The sequence below is a fragment of the Nomascus leucogenys genome, chromosome 10 (assembly GCF_006542625.1).
Source record: "Nomascus leucogenys isolate Asia chromosome 10, Asia_NLE_v1, whole genome shotgun sequence".
In the NCBI taxonomy this organism is placed as follows: domain Eukaryota; kingdom Metazoa; phylum Chordata; class Mammalia; order Primates; family Hylobatidae; genus Nomascus; species Nomascus leucogenys.
In genome coordinates this window covers 42,147,258-42,166,783 of record NC_044390.1, presented here as the reverse complement: position 1 = coordinate 42,166,783, position 19,526 = coordinate 42,147,258, and the positions used below count along the sequence as shown (strand labels likewise).

Below are 19,526 nucleotides of genomic sequence, written 5' to 3'. Positions count from 1 at the left end.
GGAATATGCATTTTTAATTGCATGTGGATGATTAATAAAAATGACCACTTATTAGAACATAAAGTAGCTCTCAACAAATTTCAAAGGATTTTAAAATTTCCAGAGGATATAATTTGATCTCAATGCAATTTTCATAGAAATCAATAACAAAAAGTGATTGCAAACTCTTCATATTTATAGAAATTAATGATTCAATTGGCTCACTTTTACTGTGTCACAAACAACCTGAAAATTCAATAGATTAAAATGACAATCATTGATGATGATGACAATCACTGATCCCTCATGTGCTGTGGGTTGGCCGTGTGATATCCTACCTTGTTTTCACCTGAAATTGACACTCTCTTAGCTGAGAGAGCCAGACAGACTCCATTTTGGCTCCTTCACTTGCAGCCCCTTACCCACCCAACTTTCTTCAAGGACTTAACTTGTGCAAGCTGACTCGCAGCACATCAAAGTATGCAATTACTGATAAGATACTGTGGCAAGCTATATCCACAGTTCCGGGAATTCGTCCAGTTGATAGCACCCAAAGCCTCCGCGTCTATCACCTTGTGATAGATTTAAAGCCCCTGCACCTGGAAATGTTTTTTTTTTCCTGTAACCATTTATCCTTTTAACTTTTTTGCCTGTTTTACTTCTGTAAAATTGCTTCAGCTAGGCTCCCCCTCCCCTTTCTAAACCAAAGTGTAAAAGAAAATCTAGCCCCTTCATCAGGGCTGAGAGAATTTTGAGCACTAGCCGTCTCTTGGTCGCCGGCAATAAAAGGACTCCTGAATTAGTCTCAGAGTGTGGCGTTTCTCTACAACTCGCTCGGTTACAACATTTGGAGGCCCCAGTGAGATTTTGCCACCAGGTGAGTGCCGGACTCGTTCCAGGCTCCCCCCGACGGACGGCGGGCTTATAGGGGAGGCGCCACCTGAAGACTTTCCAGGGCCCTGTAGGCCACTGTCTTCTGGAGGGGAATGGATTGACCGCCAGTGTGTGCCCACCAAATTCAACTCCTGAGTCCTGTCTCTGGTCCCAGGAAGGTAAGTCAGATCTGACTCTGTTTCTCTGGGAGGGAAATGGCCCTGACGAGGGCCCTCCCTCAGACTCTGTCCACATTCCAGGACGCTGGAGGACAGAGTCCTGGTTTCTGTCAGGCTTCTCTGTTAAGACTAGTCTGTCTGTCTGTCTCTCTCTCTCTCTCTTATCTCTTCTTCTCTCGTTCAGGTCTCTAGGAGACCTCTGTTTTAGAACAGGAATAAGAATTGTAATTAACTCTGTGTGAGTCAGTGAGTGAATGTGGAGTTCAAGGGCTTGTGCTTGAATTTCCAGTTTGTAGCTCCATGGTGAAAGCTATGGGGTTTGAGTGGGCCCTCACCTGTGGTTCCATGGCGACCTCATAAGGCTTAGGGCAGCATCAGGCATAGCTCGATCCGAGCTGGGGGTTTACACTGGCCTGCCAATGCCAAGAGGAGCCTAAGTCCTCTCCAGGGGAGCGGCCAGGTGGGCATCTGACTGATCCCATCATGGGACCCCCTCCCCTTGTCTGTCTATAAAAATTGCCATACTTGTTCATATACCCCAGTGTCTATTTTTCTGTTTGGTCTGTCTAAATTTCGTATGTCAGGTCACCGATACTGCCCATGGCGATTGGACAAGGACTTCTTCAAAGTCCTTGGTACAGATTTTCTATCCTGGGAGGAAAAATCTCTCATCAGTTGTTTTGGCTGCCCATCACAGTCCTGCCTTTTCTGTCAGAAACAAATCAGGTGTTATTATGGGGAGGGGTGTGGGAAACATTCGCCCGTTTGGGATTTCTGGCACCATAAAGGTTGCTGGCATTTGGATTGCCATACCGCATGCCCCAGTGACTGACCATCTCCTCCTTAGACCAGTGGTGGATTCAAAATAGCCATGCTGCAGACCTCCTTGCTCACCTTTTCTGTCATCCCATAACTTTTCCCGTGCCCTTGGATAAGGCACTGTGCAGAGAAACCTATGCCCGTGCTGCTTTACTCCATCTGGACTCTTATTCTATTCCTCTGTGGCTACTCTCCTACCTTAGGAAAGATCTGAGTGGCCCCTTTCCTCCTCATCCCCATCCCTTACCTCACACATCTTGTTTTTCCGTGTCACAGCAAGTCCAGCGCCTCCAAGACTTGGCTGTGCTCTCCCTCCTAAAACCCTTAAAAGAAAAGGCCAGGTTTGAACTTTTTGCCTTCGAGTCGTGGAGACACCAAAAATATTTGGGCTATAAGTCAAAGAGGAGAGGGCAATCACATAGGTCCCACTGGCCTCGGACCCACCTCTTGTCATCCCCCTAGATCGGAAAGATTAAAGAGACAGACCTTATGTGGCAATAAGTGTTGGCTATAGTTGATTTCCTACTTCTTCTGGTTATAATACTTCTGTTCTTCCGATATTACAGCCCCCCAGGTCATGAATTTCTCTGTCTATGCTGGGTTTAATATTTCTGCTCAAACCTTGTTAAATTGCCTCCAGAATGGGAAACTCTTCTTCCCATCCTCATAAAGATTGGAGCCCTCTCTAATGTATGTTACAAAATTTCTCCCTGGGCTTCTCAGAGGATTGTGGGGTCTGCCTTAAAAAAGGCAAACTCCAGACATTCTGTGAAGTAGAATGGCCACAGTTTGGAACCCGGTGGCCCCCAGAAGGGTCACTGAATCTCACAGCTGTTCAGGCTGTGTGGGGGGTCATTGCTGGAGCTACCAGTCACCCCGATCAGTTTCCCTACATTGATCAATGGCTGAGCTTGGTCCGGAGCCCTTCCACTTGGCTCCACTCAAGTGCCATTCATAATCTTACCTCCAAGGTCCTTTTGAGCCAGGCCTCACTGTCATCCCAACCCTTGGCCCCCTCGGCTCCTCCTGTACTGCCTCCTTCTGAAGAAGAGGAAAGTTTTTCTCACGCATTTCCGCCGCCCTATAACCTTCCTGCTCCCCTAGAATCTTCCCTAGTCTCCTCGACTACATCCCCTGTGGGCTCTCCTCCTATTGCCTTCTGATTGCAGCCGCAGCAGTAGGAGGTAGCCCCCCTCCTCCCGCTGACAGAGGCACAAATCCCTCCGGGTGATGAGCGCTCAGATCCATTCTTAGTTTATGTCCCTTTCTCTACTTCTGACCTGTATAACTGGAAGGCTCATAATCCCCCCTTCTCTGAAAAACCCCAGGTCTTGACCTCATTGATGGAGTCCATGCTCCAGACCCACCGGCCCACCTGGGATGACTCTCAACAGCTCCTTTTAACTCTTCACCTCTGAAGAGAGGGAACATATCCGTAGAGAAGCTAATTTGTTACAGTACCTGCAGTCTCTCCAACAGGTACGAGACATCATCCAGCTGCTTGTCCGAGGAGCTCACCCCAATCCAGTTCCTGACCAGATGGGGCTCTGCCACTCTTTCCAGCTGGGTTACCTGGTATATGTTAAAAAGTTCCAGAAGGAAGGACTCACTCCTGCCTGGAAAGGACCTCATGCTGTCATCCTCACCATGCCAACAGCTCTGAAAGTAGACAGCATTCCTGCTTGGATTCATCACTCTCGCATCAAGAAGACCAACAAAGCCCAGCAAGAAACATGGGTCCCCAAGCCTGGGACAGGCCCCTTAAAACTGCGCCTAAGTCGAGTGAAGCCATTAGATTAATTCTTTACCTCTTTTGTTTCCGCCTGTCATGCCCTCTGCTCCTTCCTACTCTTTTCTCCTTACTTCTTTCACGACAGGACGTGTGTTTGCAAACACCACCTGGAAGGCAGGAACCTCCGAGGAAGTCTTTTTTTGCAGTTGATTTATGTGCTCTGTTCCCAGAGCCTGCCTGCACTCTCGAAGAGCAACACAATCTGTCGATCATAGGAGCAGGGAACATTGACCTTGCTGCAGAGTTTGGACACTCCGGAAGCCAGACTGGATGTAGGAGCTCCAAAGGTGCAGAAAAAGGACTCCAGAATGTTGACTTTTACCTCTGTCCTGGAAATCACCCTAACTCTAGTTGTCGAGATTCTTACCAGTTTTTCTGCCCTGACTGGACATGTGTAACTTTGGCCACCTACTCTGGGGGATCAACCCAATCTTCAACCCTTTCCATAGCTCATGCTTCCCGACCTAAACTGTGGACTAAGAGAAATTGTAATCCCCTTACTATAACTGTTCATAATCCTAATTTAGCTCAATGGCATTATGGCATGTCATGGGGATTAAGGCTTTATATCCCGGGATTTGATGTTGGAACTATGTTCACCATCCAAAAAAAAAAAGTCCTGGTCCCATGGAGCCCTCCTAAGCCAATCAGGCTTTTAACTGATTTAGGTGACCCTATGTTCCAAAAACACCCAGACAAGGTTGATTTAACTGTCCCACCACCATTCCTGGTTCCCAAACCTCAGCTGCAACGACAGCACCTCCAAGCCAGCCTGATGTCCATTCTAGGCGGGGTACATCACCTCCTCAATCTCACCCAGCCTAAACTAGCCCGAGATTGTTGGTTGTGCCTAAAGGCCAAACCTTCTTATTATGTTGGATTAGGAGTAGAAGCCACGCTTAAAATTGACTCTCTTTCTTGTCATACATGCCCCTGTGCCCTCACACTAGGAGACGTGTCCAGGAATGCTTCTTGTCTAATTAGCACTGGATATAATTTATCTGCTTCTCCCTTTCAGGCTACCTGTAATCAGTCTCTACTTACTTCCTTAAGTGCCTCAGTCTCCTACCAGGCACCTAACAATACCTAGTTAGCCTGCACTTCAGGTCTCACTCACCGCATCAATGGGACTGAACTGGGACCTCTCTTGTGTGTGTTGGTTCATGTGCTCCCCCAAGTCTATGTATACAGTGGGCCAGAAGGACAACTTCTCATCACTCTCCCTGAATTACATCCCAGGTTTCACCGAGCCGCTCCACTCCTTGTACCCCTCCTGGCCGGCCTAAGCACAGCTGGATTGGTAGCCATCAGCACAGCTGCCTTCATTCAGGGGGAAACTGGACTAATGTCCCTATCTCAACAAGTAGATGCTGATTTAAGCAATCTCCAATCAACCATAGATATACTCCATACCCAAGTAGAGTCTCTAGCTAAAGTAGCTCTTCAAAACCGCTGAGGCTTATATCTGCTCTTTGTCTCCCAAGGAGGGTTATGCACAGCTCTGGGAGAGAGTTGTTGCTTCTATGCCAGTCAGTCTGGGGTCATAAAAGATACTCTCCAAAAAGTTCGAGAGAATCTAGATAGATGCCAGCAGGAGCGGGAAAATAACACCCCCTGGTACCAAAGCATGTTTAACTGGAATCCATGGCTAACTAATCACTGGGTTAGCTGGACCCCTCCTCCTCCTCCTACTGTTAGGCTTAGTCTTCGAGCCTTGTATATTAAATTGGTTTCTTAACTTTGTAAAGCAACACATAGCTTCTGTCAAGCTTATGTATCTTAAAGCCCAATATAACCCCCTTGTTAAAACTGAAGAATCAATGATTTGATTCCCCAAAAACACAAGTGGGAAATGTAATATCCTACCTTGTTTTAACCTGAAATTGACTCTCCCTTAGCTGAGAGAGCCAGACAGACTCCATTTTGGCTCCTTCACTTGCAGCCCCTTACCCACCCCCCTTTCTTCAAGGACTTAACTTGTGCAAGCTGACTCCCAGCACATCAAAGAATGCAATTACTGATAAGATACTGTGGCAAGCTATATCCGCAGTTCCCAGGAATTCACCCGGTTGATAGTACCCAAAGCCCCCGTGTCTGTGTCTCGTTGATGGTACCTAAAGCACCTGCGTCTATCACCTTGTGATGGATTTAAAGCCCTTGCATCTGGAACTGTTTTTTTTTTTCTTCCCTGTAACCATTCATTCTTTTAACTTTTTTGCCTGTTTTACTTCTGTAAAATTGCTTCAGCTAGGCTCCCCCTCCCCTTTCTAAACCAAAGTGTAAAAGAAAATCTAGCCCCTTCTTCAGGGCTGAGAGAATTTTGAGCACTAGCCATCTCTTGGTTGCCAGCAATAAAAGGACTCCTGAATTAGTCTCAGAGTGTGGCATTTCTCTACAACTCACTCAGTTACGACAGCTGGTGTTTTAGCTGATGTAAGCTGGGCTTGGCTAGATGGTGAACACTCAAGCTGTGGGCCTGGTAGGACTTGGCCCCTCCTGTAGGTTGGGCTCAAATCTGATCAACATCTATTCATTCAGGGGCTAACAGCTAAGAAACAGCACTTCTAGGGGAAAGGCCGTCTTATAGTGACCACAGGAATGTGGGAAGGAAAGACTAACTGCATGGTCCTATTGAAGCAATTAACTTAACTGCCTATTGTCTGCTAACATCCCATTGTCCAAATCTAGGGCCAGCAATCGAGTGAGGGGACTTGGGGGACTGCGCCTGAACTGGGAGGGCAGTGAGTGGAGTATGGACACTGAATGACGACATGATTAGGATCACGTAGAAGACTGTGTGGCAATTTAGTGGCACAAAGTAAATGTTGTGGAACATTAACTTAATCTACTACCAACTGAAAAACTTATGGGGAGGGAGACATTAAAAAGAAAAATGGAAAAGACACAAATAATGAATAAATTAAAAGGATACCACCTTAAAGATCTTTCAGCCATTAAATTAGAGTATATTCAGGAGGCTGAGGTGGGAGCGTTGCTTGAGCCCAGGAACTTGAGGCTGCAGTGAGTTATCATCACACCTGTGAATAGCTCCTGCATTCCAGCCTGGGCAATATAGTGAGAGTTTTTCTGTTAAAAATAAAGTAATAAAACATTTTAAATAGGATACTATGGAAACTTTGTTTATTTTTAAAATTAGGTGAGATTTTTAAATTCTAAGAAAAACATTCAAATACTGACATGAGAAGATAGAGAAACCCTGAATAGTCCTTATGGGTGAACTGTGAACAGAAGGCCTGGGCTCTCTCCTATATTCAATCTTAAGAAGATGATGTTGCTTTTATTTTCCTCCTGCACTGTTTCCTTAGAATGGACTTAGATCAATGAGAAATGCTGCATTTCAGGCATTGTTTATTGTGAAAGCTTTGCCTAGGGAACTGCACCTGAACTGGGAGGGCAGTGAGTGGTGTATGGACACTGAATGATAACATGATTAGGATCATGTAAAAGACTGTCAGGAAAGCAAGGTTTTCCTGAACATGGACATGGAGGTGTCCTCCAATTTGTAAGATGTTCTGGATCAGACAGTGACACATGAACATTTCAAGGTGAACCTCATGCACATTAACTTTAATTCCCATATAGCTATGCTACTGAATAGTGGTGTGAAATGTTAGACTGCTGCTGCTGGACAACTCTCACCCCACGAATAACACTGAAAATACTGAATATGCTTTTTCTTTGTCCTTTCATAAATCTATGTTAATTTAGAGTCAAGTGAATGCCTATTGTGTCGGTGAGTTTTATTGCCCATAAGAATCTGCAACTGTTGCTGGTGGCCATGCAGTCCTCTAATTGTCTGTGAAACCAAATTAAAATTTTAAAAGCTTTTGCAAAGAAAATCCCAGGCAGATGACTTTTTCTGGAAAGTTCTAGCAAATACTTAAGGAGGAAATTACTCCAATCTTATACAAATTCTTCCAAAGAATAAACAATGATGGTACCTTGTCTGTATCGGTCAGTGGTCCTGCAGGAAAGAAATGACAAACTCACACTGGACACCTGAGGAGAGTTTAATGAATGGCTCTTGGCTCTGGTGTGAGCAAAGTCAAGGGAAGTCAATAAGAAAACACCTGGCCGGGTGCGGTGGCTCACGTCTGTAATCCCAGCACTTTGGGAGGCCGAGGAGGGCAGATCACCTGAGGTCAGGAGTTCGAGACCATATTGGTCAGATATAGTGAAATCCTGTCCTAAAAATACAAAAATTAGCCAGGCATGTTGGTGGGCACCTGTAGTCCCAGCTACTCAGGAGGCTGAGATGGGAGAATTGCTTGAACCCGGGAGGCGGAGATTGCAGTGAATCAAGATCATGCCACTGCACTCAAGCCTGGGCGACAGAGCAAGACTCTGTCAAAAAAAAAAAAAAAAAAAAAAAATCCAAGGCTAGAAAAAGCAAAATACCCAAAGGGAGACAAAGAAAAGGAGCTGTTCTAAGCATGCAGTGAGACCTGCAACTGCAGGAGAGGTCAAGCTCATGGGACCTTTTGCCATCAGTAGAGGGACACAGCCATTGCCAACCTGCAGCCCTAAGGGAAGTCAGCTGGGAGCAAATCACTTCATCTCACTCTCTTCTTCCTTCCCATGTCCTGCCATATCTCCAACGTGTCAACACTCCCCCCAAAAAAGGGCAACATAGCCCAGTGATGCAATCCAGAAAAGGCCATGTTCTGTGTATGGAACAGGTTGGGGAAAGGGTAGCCTAGATCTCGTAGAATAAATGGAAACCACCACTATATTCCTCAGTTCATTTAATGAGGCTGCTATAATCCTGACAGCGAAATCCAACCACTCGGGGACATAGACAAAATTTTCCACACAAGATATTGGCAAAGTCAATGAGATTATATATAAAATAATACTACATGCTGATTAAGGCAGATCTATACCAGAAAAGCAAGCCAGGTTTCATATTTAAAAATCATTTGATATACTTTAAAACATTAACAGAACTAAGAAAAAAAACATATGCACATTTCATTAAACGTAAATAAGATGTATTATAATATTCTTCATCTTTCCTTGTTTAAAAAATGTTCTCAGGCCGGGTGCAGTGGCTCACACCTATAATCACAGCACTTTTAGAGGCCAAGGTGGGTGGATCACTGGAGGTCAGGAGTTGGAGATCAGCCTGGCCAACATGGTGAAATTCCGCCTCTACTGAAAATACAAAAATTAGCCAGGCGTGGTGCTGTGTCATGGTAGTCCAAGCTACTCCGCAGGCTGAGACAGGAGAATCACTTGAACCCAGGAGGCACAGGTTGCAGTGAGCTGAGATCGTGCCACTGCACTCCAGCCTAGAAGACAGAGAGACTCTGTCTCAAAAAAAAAAAAAAGAAAAAGAAAAAGAAAAGAAATAAAGAAAATAGAAATAGATTAATATATCCTTAATCAAACAAAGAGCATCTACCAAAAACTCCTAAATTAAACTTCCTATTTAATGGTGAAATATCAAAAGCTATCCTTTTGAATCTGGATGAAGCATATCCAGAAAAGAAGGAAAGAAGAGGGCAAGGAGGAAGAGACAGGAGAGGACAGTGGGGAAGAGGATGGGGAGAAGCAGGGAGTGTGAGCTGCACCCATGTAATCTGCCTGCCCCAGCTCCTACACAGCCAGGTTGTCCTCCCCACCCACCCCACCGTCCACCATGAGTCTCTCTGCTATGGGACCACTCCCCACTCAGCAGGCTCTCAAGCTCCAGCCCCTCTCCAGGAAATCTCATCTCCCAAAACTCTGCCCAGGACTCTCAAGTGAAGCCAGACTTGAGGGAGCTCCTCCTCCAGGGTCAACCTGGCTCCCACCTCCCAGTGTGGGAGAAAAGCAAAGCGGGTGAGCTGGGAGGAGTGCAGGCTTTGGGGACAGGCCATTCTCCAGGTGTCAGCCTGGCCGCAGGGCCAATGGTGCCTGGCAGAGAACCACAGGGCTCAGTAAGCAGAGGCCACACAAGCCCAAAGGTCAGATTTGAGTAGGAGCCAGTGTGGCCAGGTGGGCAGGGGCCTGGTTGAGGTGCCGAGAAATCCCATCAGCACCACTGGGTCCCTCAGAAGATACTAAAGTTCCCAAAACAACTGGGGGTTTGAGGCAGGGGATTAGTCAGACCTCACCTTGGACAGCAGCCCCAGCCCAGTCTCAGCCCCAGGGACACCAGGGCATGGGGCTGTCACAAGGGAGCAGCTGGCTCAAGGCCAGGTGCCTGTGCCCTGGCTGAGGGACACAGCTCAGGTCAGTTTGCCCCATGACTCCTGGGACCCTACAGACTCCACTCCGTGTTCTGCTGCACCCCAGTGCACAGCATGCTGTTCTGCCATGCCAGGTTGTGTTGTGTTGAGTTGTGCTGTGTCATGTGCTGTGTCACTGTTCCTGCAGACTCCCTGTCCGGGAGCTCTAGGGCCCTGGTTCCTAAGAAGCCCCAGCCCTGAGTCAGCCTCAGGCAAGGCCTGCATCCCTGCTGCCTCCGCTTCCCTGGCTCAGCCTTGAAGCTCCCGCTGACCCCTCTGCCACTCACCTACAACCCATCACCCCTACTTAGAGGCCAGGAAGCAGCAGGGGCCATCTCCCCCTTCTCTCCACCCTTTCTCTCTTCCTTCTATCCTCCAGGACACACAACTCCAACAGAAACCAGAAATCCTGCAAACGCTCTGACCCACCCACCGACCCCAGGGCACCTCCTGCCCAGGTGTTTGGCACAGGGGACGCCCTCACACCGGCGCCATTATCTGCCTTCGTGGCCGCGAGGCTGTACCACTGGATGCCTGTCTGGCCCTGGATGTACCCTAGGCCCTGCCCTCTGCCACCACTCACAGGACAAACCCAAATAATTGCTGTCCTCCCTCTGAAGTGGTGGCCATGGAGGTGCAGGGAAGGCCTTGCATCCCTCCTGTGCCCAGGCCCCTCACCCCCACACTCTGGCTGGCTGCATCTGCTGCCCAGAGCCCTTGGTCACAAGGCTTGCAGCCTGGATCACGGTGACAGCAAGGGAGGCCCTTCCTAAGCCTAGAGATGGTCTAAACTTTCATGGAACTGCTGGTCCCAGTGCCAGCCAGAGTCCCAGGTGACGCTGAGATAGCTCAAAGTGGTGCACGGGAGATGTCTGATATTAACCCTCTCCTGGAGGTAGATAATGTCTCCAGCCTGGTGACTTCCCTGGCCTCCAGCCACCACCACCCCCAGTGTCCCCCAAGCTTGCCCTGGCCCTGGTCCTGGCATAGAAAGTGCACGACCTGGTCATGTCATGCAGGTGAGGATACTTGTGTGCCAGGTAACCTCAGGCGGGCATGGTGGCGCTTGTGGGGCAGTCCTGTAACCTGCAGTGTGGTGGGTAGGATGGGTGTGTGTGACACAGGCAAGAACTACCCCTCATGGCAGTTGAGGACTCACATGTATATTGGGTGGGGGCCAATGGGAGTGACAGGTGAGCGGCTGAGCATAGGCAGGTGAATGAGTGACAGCTACACAAACCCCACCACTGAGCATGTCCCTCCCAGGGCAAAGCAGATCAGACCACAGGCCCAGCCATGGGAGGCCCAGAGGAGCCTCAGGTCCTCAGGAAGCCTCCTGGCCCTCTTCCCCCTAGGAGGATCCCCCCAAGCCGGCTTCACCTGTAGCTGTGGGCATGGGAGGGGGACAGAGTGCTCTGGGGGCCAGAGAAGGAAGGAAGATGGAGGGAGGGAGGACCTCTGCTCCCTGACCCTGCTGCTGGGCCCCCTGCGGCCCTCCTGGAGCCCACATCTTTCAGCTGCAGTCTCCCAGCCTTCCTCCCCAAGACGAAGCCCACTAGGCCAGTGCTTTTCCACTGCAGCTGGCTGTTCCCCTTGGGAGGGTTCCCAGATTATGCAAAGTGAGGAAGAGTCCCCTGTCCCTGCCCCGCAGGGCCCCCACTCCAGGCCTCCCCCATCTCTCCCTGTTTCTCTCAGAGGTAGAGGCAGCATTAAATTAAAATTTAAATATTAACAATAAGGTAAAAAATTCAAATATACACCAACAGTAGACTGCTCTGGCTTGCATACAAAGAAGGCCATTGCCCCTTTGGGTGAGCCGGGCAAGGTGAGGGTCTAAGAAGCGCCACTGGTGAGAAGGGGTTGTCAGGCTCTGAGGACTGCGGGAGGAGTGACTCCTCCCAGGATGAGGGTCTCTGTTCTCCCAGTGCTCACTCAAGTTCCGTATTTCCAAGTCCTTCCAGGGAACGTAACGCACATGAGAACTGCCATTTATGTCACAGATACGTGGCCGTATGCATTTCCAGGAAATGTCCTTGGTTCGCGAACTACAGCTGGCACAGTACAGCCCAGGGCGTTCTGTGCGCTGTAGTCTCCGGAAAGTGAATTCCAAAAAAACCTCAAAGACCATATAAGGTGGACAGCGTAGCAGCAGGGTTTGGGAAGAGAGGAGCTCTTTTGCTAGCAAAGGCGAGAGCTCGCGTGGTACCAGTAAGGTCTGCCCAAGTCCCCGGAGAGAAACATTAGTGGGAGCGCACGCTGGACCCAGAAAAGTTTGCCACGGCCGCACGGTTTTCTGGGAAGTGTAGTTTCTTGGTCCCGGCGCCATTGTCCTTAAAAGTAGATGGTGGCCCTTGGTTCCGAGGTGTATCTTTCACCACAGGATGACTGTATGCCCCAGGACACTTCGCGCATGGTCCTAACTGGCCGGCTCTGGCAGACAGCCCCAGGCGGTTTAGTTTCTTAAGAAACCGAGATCGGTTTGCCCGCGGCGCGCCAGGTCCGCGCGCCCGCAGAGACTGCTGGGAAGTGTGGTCTTCCGGTACTGGCGGTTCGTTGCGCAGGGAACTTTTGTCTCCTGCGCGGATAATTCTGGGAAATGTCGATCGGCCGCGGGTGGCGCACTGGGTCCGTCCCGCGGTAGCCTCAGGCCTGACGGTGACTCCCAGGCTTAGGGACGATTCTGGGCAGTGTCGTTCCCGGAGGTCGGCGGCCGTTGCCCGCTCACCAGCGACGCGGGGCGTCAGGTCCGCGGAGGTGCGGGCTCGGGGCCCCTGCGGGGACGGTGAGGCCCTGCTGAGGACTGCGGCCAGTGTGAGTCCCGGGGGCGGCGGCGGGCTCAGGCCCTGGGTCTGCCCCGCGGTGTGACCTCGGCCGATGCCTTGGCTTTTCCTGGCCTTCGTGTCCTCCTATGTAAACGCGGTGGGATGACGGCGCCGACCTCTTGGCGCTGTTGTGAGAGCGAAGTGGGCGCGTGAGCAGACGCCAGCCACAGTTGTCGTTGGGTTATGTTGTCATGAAGCCGGCGCTTTGCAGTTGTGTAACCTTGAACAAATGGGTTCAGTATCTTGGAATTTCAGTTTTGTCATCGTTTAAAAAAGAGATCTGGAAAAATGTGAATGCCCACCGTGCATAGTGATGAAGAATTGAACGAGCTGATAAAGTTTTTACCGTTGTTTTATGAGGCTTTTATTTACAGAGTAATTGATTTTCCTCGCAGATGGCACCTGGTAAATGGTTAGCCCTTGGGGAGAAACACCCTGTTCGTTCCCAGGGAGGGATTGACGCTCCGGAGAGTGATTACCAGTGTGCCTTTCCATTATGGTGTGTCACAGGTGCCGCAAGATAAGCCTGATTTTTCATGACTGCTTTTTCCTGCCTTTCTGTGCCCTCAGGACACTGCCCATCTCTAAGATAAGAGCCTGGAAAAAGGACTCTGTTGGCTGTTGGAAATTGCAGAGTAATGCCTCAGGTAAGTCGGTGTGTCCGCAAATCTTCCTGAAACACTTTATCAGGACTGTGTGTTTGCTTTGCTTCTCCTGCCTGTTCCCACCTAACCAAGTCCATTTAAAGGACTGGATCCATGGTTCCTTTCAGTATAGGAAGGATGGAGCCCACAGGAGAGCTCCAAGGTGTTGTCCCCCTCACCCAGTGTTCCTCTTTTCTACAGTTTTCTGCTGGAAGACTTTCTAGTCTTGCCAACATTTCAAAACTGTAATTCACAATGCAACTTTGGAATGTAAAGTTATTCGGTTTATGGTTGTCAAAACTGTACCATGTGGTCTAAAATGAAGAGATGCTTGCAGTCATCCTTGATTCTTCCCTTTGACTTCTAACTATATTCAGATCCTCTAGTTGGAGCTAAGCTATATACCGTATACAGAATCTGACCATTAGTTACCCCAGCACTACCACCACCAGTTTTTCCACAGAAGCGGGAGGTGGTGGTTTGGGGATGAAACTGTTCCACCTCAGATCATCAGGCATTAGTTCAATTCACATAAGGGGCGTGTAACCTTGATCCCTTGCATGCGCACTTCATAGTAGGGATTGCGCTCCTATGAGAGTCTAATGCCATAGCTAATCTGACAGGAGGCGGGGCTCAGGTGATAATAGTCATTTGCCTCCCACTCATCTCCTGCTCTGTGGCCTGATTTCTAACAGGCCACAGACTGGTACCAGTGGTTAGGGACCCCTAACCATCAGGGGGTTAGGGACCCCTGATCTATGGCATGAAACCATCCTTCAGTCTTTTCACCCAGGGGTCTCGTATTTTAATAAATGTTTATCAGTACAAAGTTTAAGTATACACCATAAATATATTTTTCTTTTTTGTTTATGAATCAGTTATGTGTATATTTTAGTCCATTGGTGCTGCTGTAACAGAATACCACAGACTGAGTAATTTATGAACAATAGAAATTGACTTCTCATGGTTTTGGAGCCTGGGAATTCCAAGATCAAGGGGCAGGCATCCAGCAAGGGCCTTCTTGCTGTGTCCTTTTATGGTGGAAGGGTGAAGAGAAGAGAGAGAACCAAAAAGGGGCCCAAACTCATTTTTTAAAAAAGGAATTCACTCCTAATGATGATGACATTAATCCATTCATGCAGGCAGAGCCCTCAAGGCCTAATCATCTCCTAAGGTCTCACCTCTCAAAACTTACAGCAGCAATTAAGTTCAATACATGCGTTTTGGGGGTCACAATCAAACCATAACAGTGTATGTCTATCAGTCTCTAATATAAAGGTTTTTTTTTTTTTTTTTTGGAGACAGAGTCTTATTCTATTACCCAGGCTGGAGTGCAGTGGCACAACCTCCGCCTCTTGGGTTCAAGCCATTCTCCTGCCTCAGCCTCCCAGGTAGTTGGGATTACAGGTGTGAGCCACCACACCCGGCTGCCCATTTTTTTGTGAGCCTTAGTGGATCATCCTGAGTATCCCATTTGAGAGACAATCGCTTTACCCTCATTTTTTAATTACTTACCTACCATTTAAGCTGTAAAAGATATAACTAAATACTTGACTCTGTGCTGTCAAATGTCAAATGCTGATTTTTAAAAATTTGTGTATTTCTGGAACTTTTAGCAAAATTAACTCTACTGAAGCAAAGCTCTCATATTTGTTTCTCACCCTTATTGTATAATAATTCTAAGCACATAACTCTCCCCCTTATTGTATAATAATTCCAACTATATAACTGTCCTATTATTACTTAACTGAGATCACATTCCCAATCATTGCCACAACTCCTGAATCTTGTTCCATTTCTCCCACAACCAGGCTAATTTTATCCTTTCTTCAGTGACAGAAGAGGCCTGGGCTATGGCTGAGCCTAAATATATTTGCTATTTCAGGTGACATTTAATGATGTGGCTATAGACTTCTCTCATGAAGAGTGGGGATGGCTCAATTCTGCTCAGAGGGACTTATACAAGGATGTGATGGTCCAGAATTATGAGAACCTTGTCTCTGTAGGTAAGGATATCACCCCTTCCATTCCAATAGGGGACACCTTTTGCCACCCTGAATTGCTGGAGACTCTCCTAAGTAAATGGCTGAATTTCTATAGCATGTCCCCAAGGAAATGTGCAGGTATGTTGTGCCCTGCCTGAAGTTAATCTTTCCATTTCAATGAATACCCTTCATCCCTTCCTGTGGTCCCTCTTGTGATGACCTCTCATAATAGAGCACCAAGGCTTAAACAATTCTATATTCTTCCTGTAAGCAGGTCTTTCCGTAACTAAGCCATATGTGATCACGTTATTGGAGGATGGAAAAGAGCCCTGGATTATGGAGAAAAAACTGTCAAAAGGTATGATTCCAGGTGAGTCATGGTGAACGAGACAAAGGAAGATTTTGTTTAAAAGGGTCCCAAACTCTTTATAGTGAGTTTATAGTGAGTGTGGAGGCGTTTTAGGTATGCTGTCTTCAAAGATCTCAGATAGAAATGAAAAATTGTGGGATATTTAGCTTAGATTTTCAAAACAATTGTTCCTCTATCCCAAATTATTATCTGTATCACTCATGTCATCTAATCAAGGTTACAGGTTTTTGCCTTCATAGTAATTCAATTGTTACTCTATTCACGACAGTAAGGCAAATTATTCTTTCTTAAATCTACTTAAAGAAAAACATACTGATAGTTTTAGGCTAAGAAAAGCTGTCAATTAGATGGGAAATCACTTTTCTAAAGCTGAGCATTGTAGATGAAATGTGAACATATTAGAGGAAAAAACGAACATATATAAATATGTTTCTAGGAATAATATTTTCTAATGTCCAGTAAATGACATGATTCACACAGTTTCTTCATAACCTCGGAAAACCTAAATCTTTGTCAGCTATAAAGAGCATTTAGATTATTGTGTTTTTACTGCAACTGTTTAGTAATATCAATTCTGTATTTTAAGAATGTTAATCTGGCAGCAAATTGAGATTAATTGAATGTTGGAGAAAAAGGCTATGAGACAAAATACAATCTTTCATACATGAATATAGGCACAAAATGATGGCTTGGAATCCAGAATGCCTTCCACATTTTATTTCTGATAATTTCCTTTTTTTCCATACTATTTCATCAATTACATATATTTTTCCCATTTCCATTATCACACTGTGTTCCCACTTCTGTGAACTTTGTATTCTCTGCTCCATTTGAGCACTGTTCAGAAATCATTGAAATATTTGAGTTGTCAGAACTATGTGTTTTCTGGGGGCTTCATTTCTAATCCAGTTCTCCTAATTCCACTGTAGAAGTTTCTTTTCAAGAAGTAAAAAAAAAAAAAAAAAAAAAAAAAGTGCTTTGCTTTCTTGATGTATTTCAGATTGGGAATCAAGATGGGAAAACAAGGAATTATCAACAAAGAAGAATATTTATGATGAAGATTCACCCCAAACAGTAATAATAGAAAAAGTTGTAAAACAAAGTTATGAATTTTCAAATTCTAAGAAGAATTTGGAATATATAGAGAAGTTGGAAGGGAAGCACGGAAGTCAGGTAGACCATTTCAGACCAGCAACTCTCACCTCTAGAGAAAGCCCCACTGCAGACAGTGTTTACAAATACAATATATTTAGAAGCACCTTTCATTCAAAGTCTACTCTTTCTGAACCACAAAAAATTTCTGCTGAAGGGAATTCACACAAATATGATCTATTAAAGAAGAACTTACCAAAAAAGTCAGTTATAAAAAATGAGAAAGTCAATGGTGGAAAGAAACTTTTGAATTCTAATAAAAGTGGGGCAGCCTTCAGCCAGGGCAAATCTCTTGCCCTTCCCCGGACTTGTAATAGAGAGAAAATCTATACATGCAGTGAATGTGGGAAAGCCTTTGGCAAACAGTCAATCCTCAATCGCCATTGGAGAATTCATACAGGAGAGAAGCCCTATGAATGTCGTGAATGTGGGAAGACTTTTAGCCATGGCTCATCCCTTACACGACATCTGATAAGCCATAGTGGAGAGAAACCTTACAAATGTATTGAGTGTGGCAAGGCCTTTAGCCATGTCTCATCACTTACTAACCATCAGAGCACTCACACTGGAGAGAAACCATATGAATGTATGAACTGTGGAAAGTCTTTTAGTCGTGTGTCCCATCTTATTGAACATCTAAGAATTCATACTCAAGAAAAACTCTATGAGTGTCGTATATGTGGAAAGGCCTTCATTCATAGGTCATCTCTCATTCACCATCAGAAAATCCATACTGGAGAGAAGCCTTATGAATGTAGAGAATGTGGGAAAGCTTTCTGCTGTAGCTCACACCTTACTCGACATCAAAGAATTCACACTGTGGAGAAACAATATGAATGCAACAAATGTCTGAAAGTCTTTAGTAGCCTCTCATTTCTTGTTCAGCATCAGAGTATTCATACTGAAGAAAAACCCTTTGAATGTCAGAAGTGCAGGAAATCCTTCAACCAGCTTGAATCACTGAATATGCATTTGCGAAATCACATTAGATTGAAACCCTATGAATGCAGTATATGTGGGAAAGCCTTCAGTCATAGGTCATCCCTGCTTCAACATCACAGAATTCATACTGGAGAGAAACCTTACGAATGTATTAAATGTGGGAAGACCTTCAGCTGTAGTTCAAACCTTACTGTACATCAAAGAATTCATACTGGAGAAAAGCCATATAAATGTAATGAGTGTGGGAAAGCTTTTAGCAAAGGCTCAAATCTTACTGCCCATCAAAGAGTACATAATGGAGAGAAACCCAATAGTGTGGTAAGTGTGGAAAAGCCTCTAGACCATATGAATCCCTATACATGTGAGAAATCTTACAGAAGAGAAACTATATGAAGCAGTGTTTATCATGGTAAAGTTCATTCCTAGATTCTCCCTTATTTAACATTAGAAAAATTTATACTGGGGAAAGTCTTATGAATGTGGTGAATATAGGAAGACTTTAGCAAAGATGCAGGCCAGTTTATCAGACTTTATACTGTAGAGAAATCATATGAAAACCATAAATGTGGGAAGGCCTTTGTCAGTATTAATCCCTTAATTGACATAAGTATACTCACACTAGGATAAAAACCTGTACATGTAGCAAATGTGGGAAAGACTGTAGGCAATAGGAATCTTTTATAAACTCCTACAGGAGAGAAGCTGTATGAATGTAGAAAATTTAGAAATTGAGGGAAGTCTTCAGTTCCAAGTGTATCCCTTATTCTACAGCAGAGAACTGAAAATGGAGAGAAATCTCATTTAAGAGATGTAGCAAAGTGTTCACTAAGAGTGTTTATCTTGCTACACATCAGAAGATTAATGGTAGAACAACCTGAAGGATTTAGGAGTTATGTGTAAATCTTTGCAGTCATGCTATTTGTAAACTGGATTCTACAGGAGAGCAAATAAACATAAAAAAATATGGATTTCTTAGAGCAGTAGCTTGCAGTTTCAGTTGAGTTATACTTAGAAATTCTTTTTAGCTAGTGGGCATGTGAAGATATTTAGTCACCCAGAGGAGCCAGTAAGTGTTATAATATTGAAAATTAAAGCTGCAAAAGAAATAAATGATGTTAATAAAAGTTTTGGCATCTAATAAAATCATTTTGTATATCACAAACTTTCACTGTGACTATTTCTTGTAAAAAAATTTCACTAAGATTAGCCTTAGCATAGCCTTTAGTGGGAGCCTAGCAAACCTAGAGAAAAATGACCTGCTTTTTGTACTAAGAATAGCAGTATTTTGATGAGGATTATTCAGTCAATTTCCAGTAGCCTTAATCAAGTACATTTCAAGAAAATTTACTGAGCATCACTCATGTATTATTACACAGGGATGGGATACAGGAATCCATTAGTTTTGAGCTTTAGTGGTGTGTCAAAATCAGTAGGAGGGCTTGTTAAAGCACAGATTGCTAAGTCTGAATCTTAGAGTTTCTGTATGAGTTGATTTGAATTTGCATTTTTCATGTGTTCTTAGGTTACACACTGTTTGTCCAGAAAGCACATTTTGATAACCATTGTAATAATGGACAAAACAAATCTGATCTTTTTCTCACAGGGCTGTTATCTGACAAGAAAGATGGATAGCAAATAAATTTGAAATAATGGTTTACAAGTGCTATGAGGACATAACCAAGAAACAACATACTACAAGAGATCAGAGCAGGCTTAGCGAGATGTGATTTTTGAAA

General features: G+C 45.5%; 1 protein-coding gene across 7 annotated transcripts in view; it reads left to right on the top strand.

Annotated features, from left to right (window-relative positions):
• ZNF181 (zinc finger protein 181) overlaps positions 1-18,948 on the top strand; it is a 54,903-nt gene extending 35,955 nt beyond the window's left edge. The window contains exons 1-5 of one of the 7 annotated variants that reach the window (XM_030820207.1): positions 12,443-12,686; positions 13,268-13,344; positions 15,227-15,347; positions 15,598-15,696; positions 16,697-18,948. In XM_030820207.1, the coding sequence (XP_030676067.1) occupies positions 13,336-13,344; positions 15,227-15,347; positions 15,598-15,696; positions 16,697-18,183 (1,716 nt within the window). In that variant the 5' untranslated portion in view covers positions 12,443-12,686; positions 13,268-13,335 and the 3' untranslated portion in view covers positions 18,184-18,948. Of the gene's footprint in view, positions 1-12,442; positions 13,345-14,754; positions 15,348-15,597; positions 15,697-16,696 lie in introns of those variants that run through there. The other 6 variants (XM_030820208.1, XM_012500216.2, XM_030820209.1 and 3 more) reach the window with 6 other exon arrangements.
• Positions 18,949-19,526: the final 578 nt, after the last annotated feature.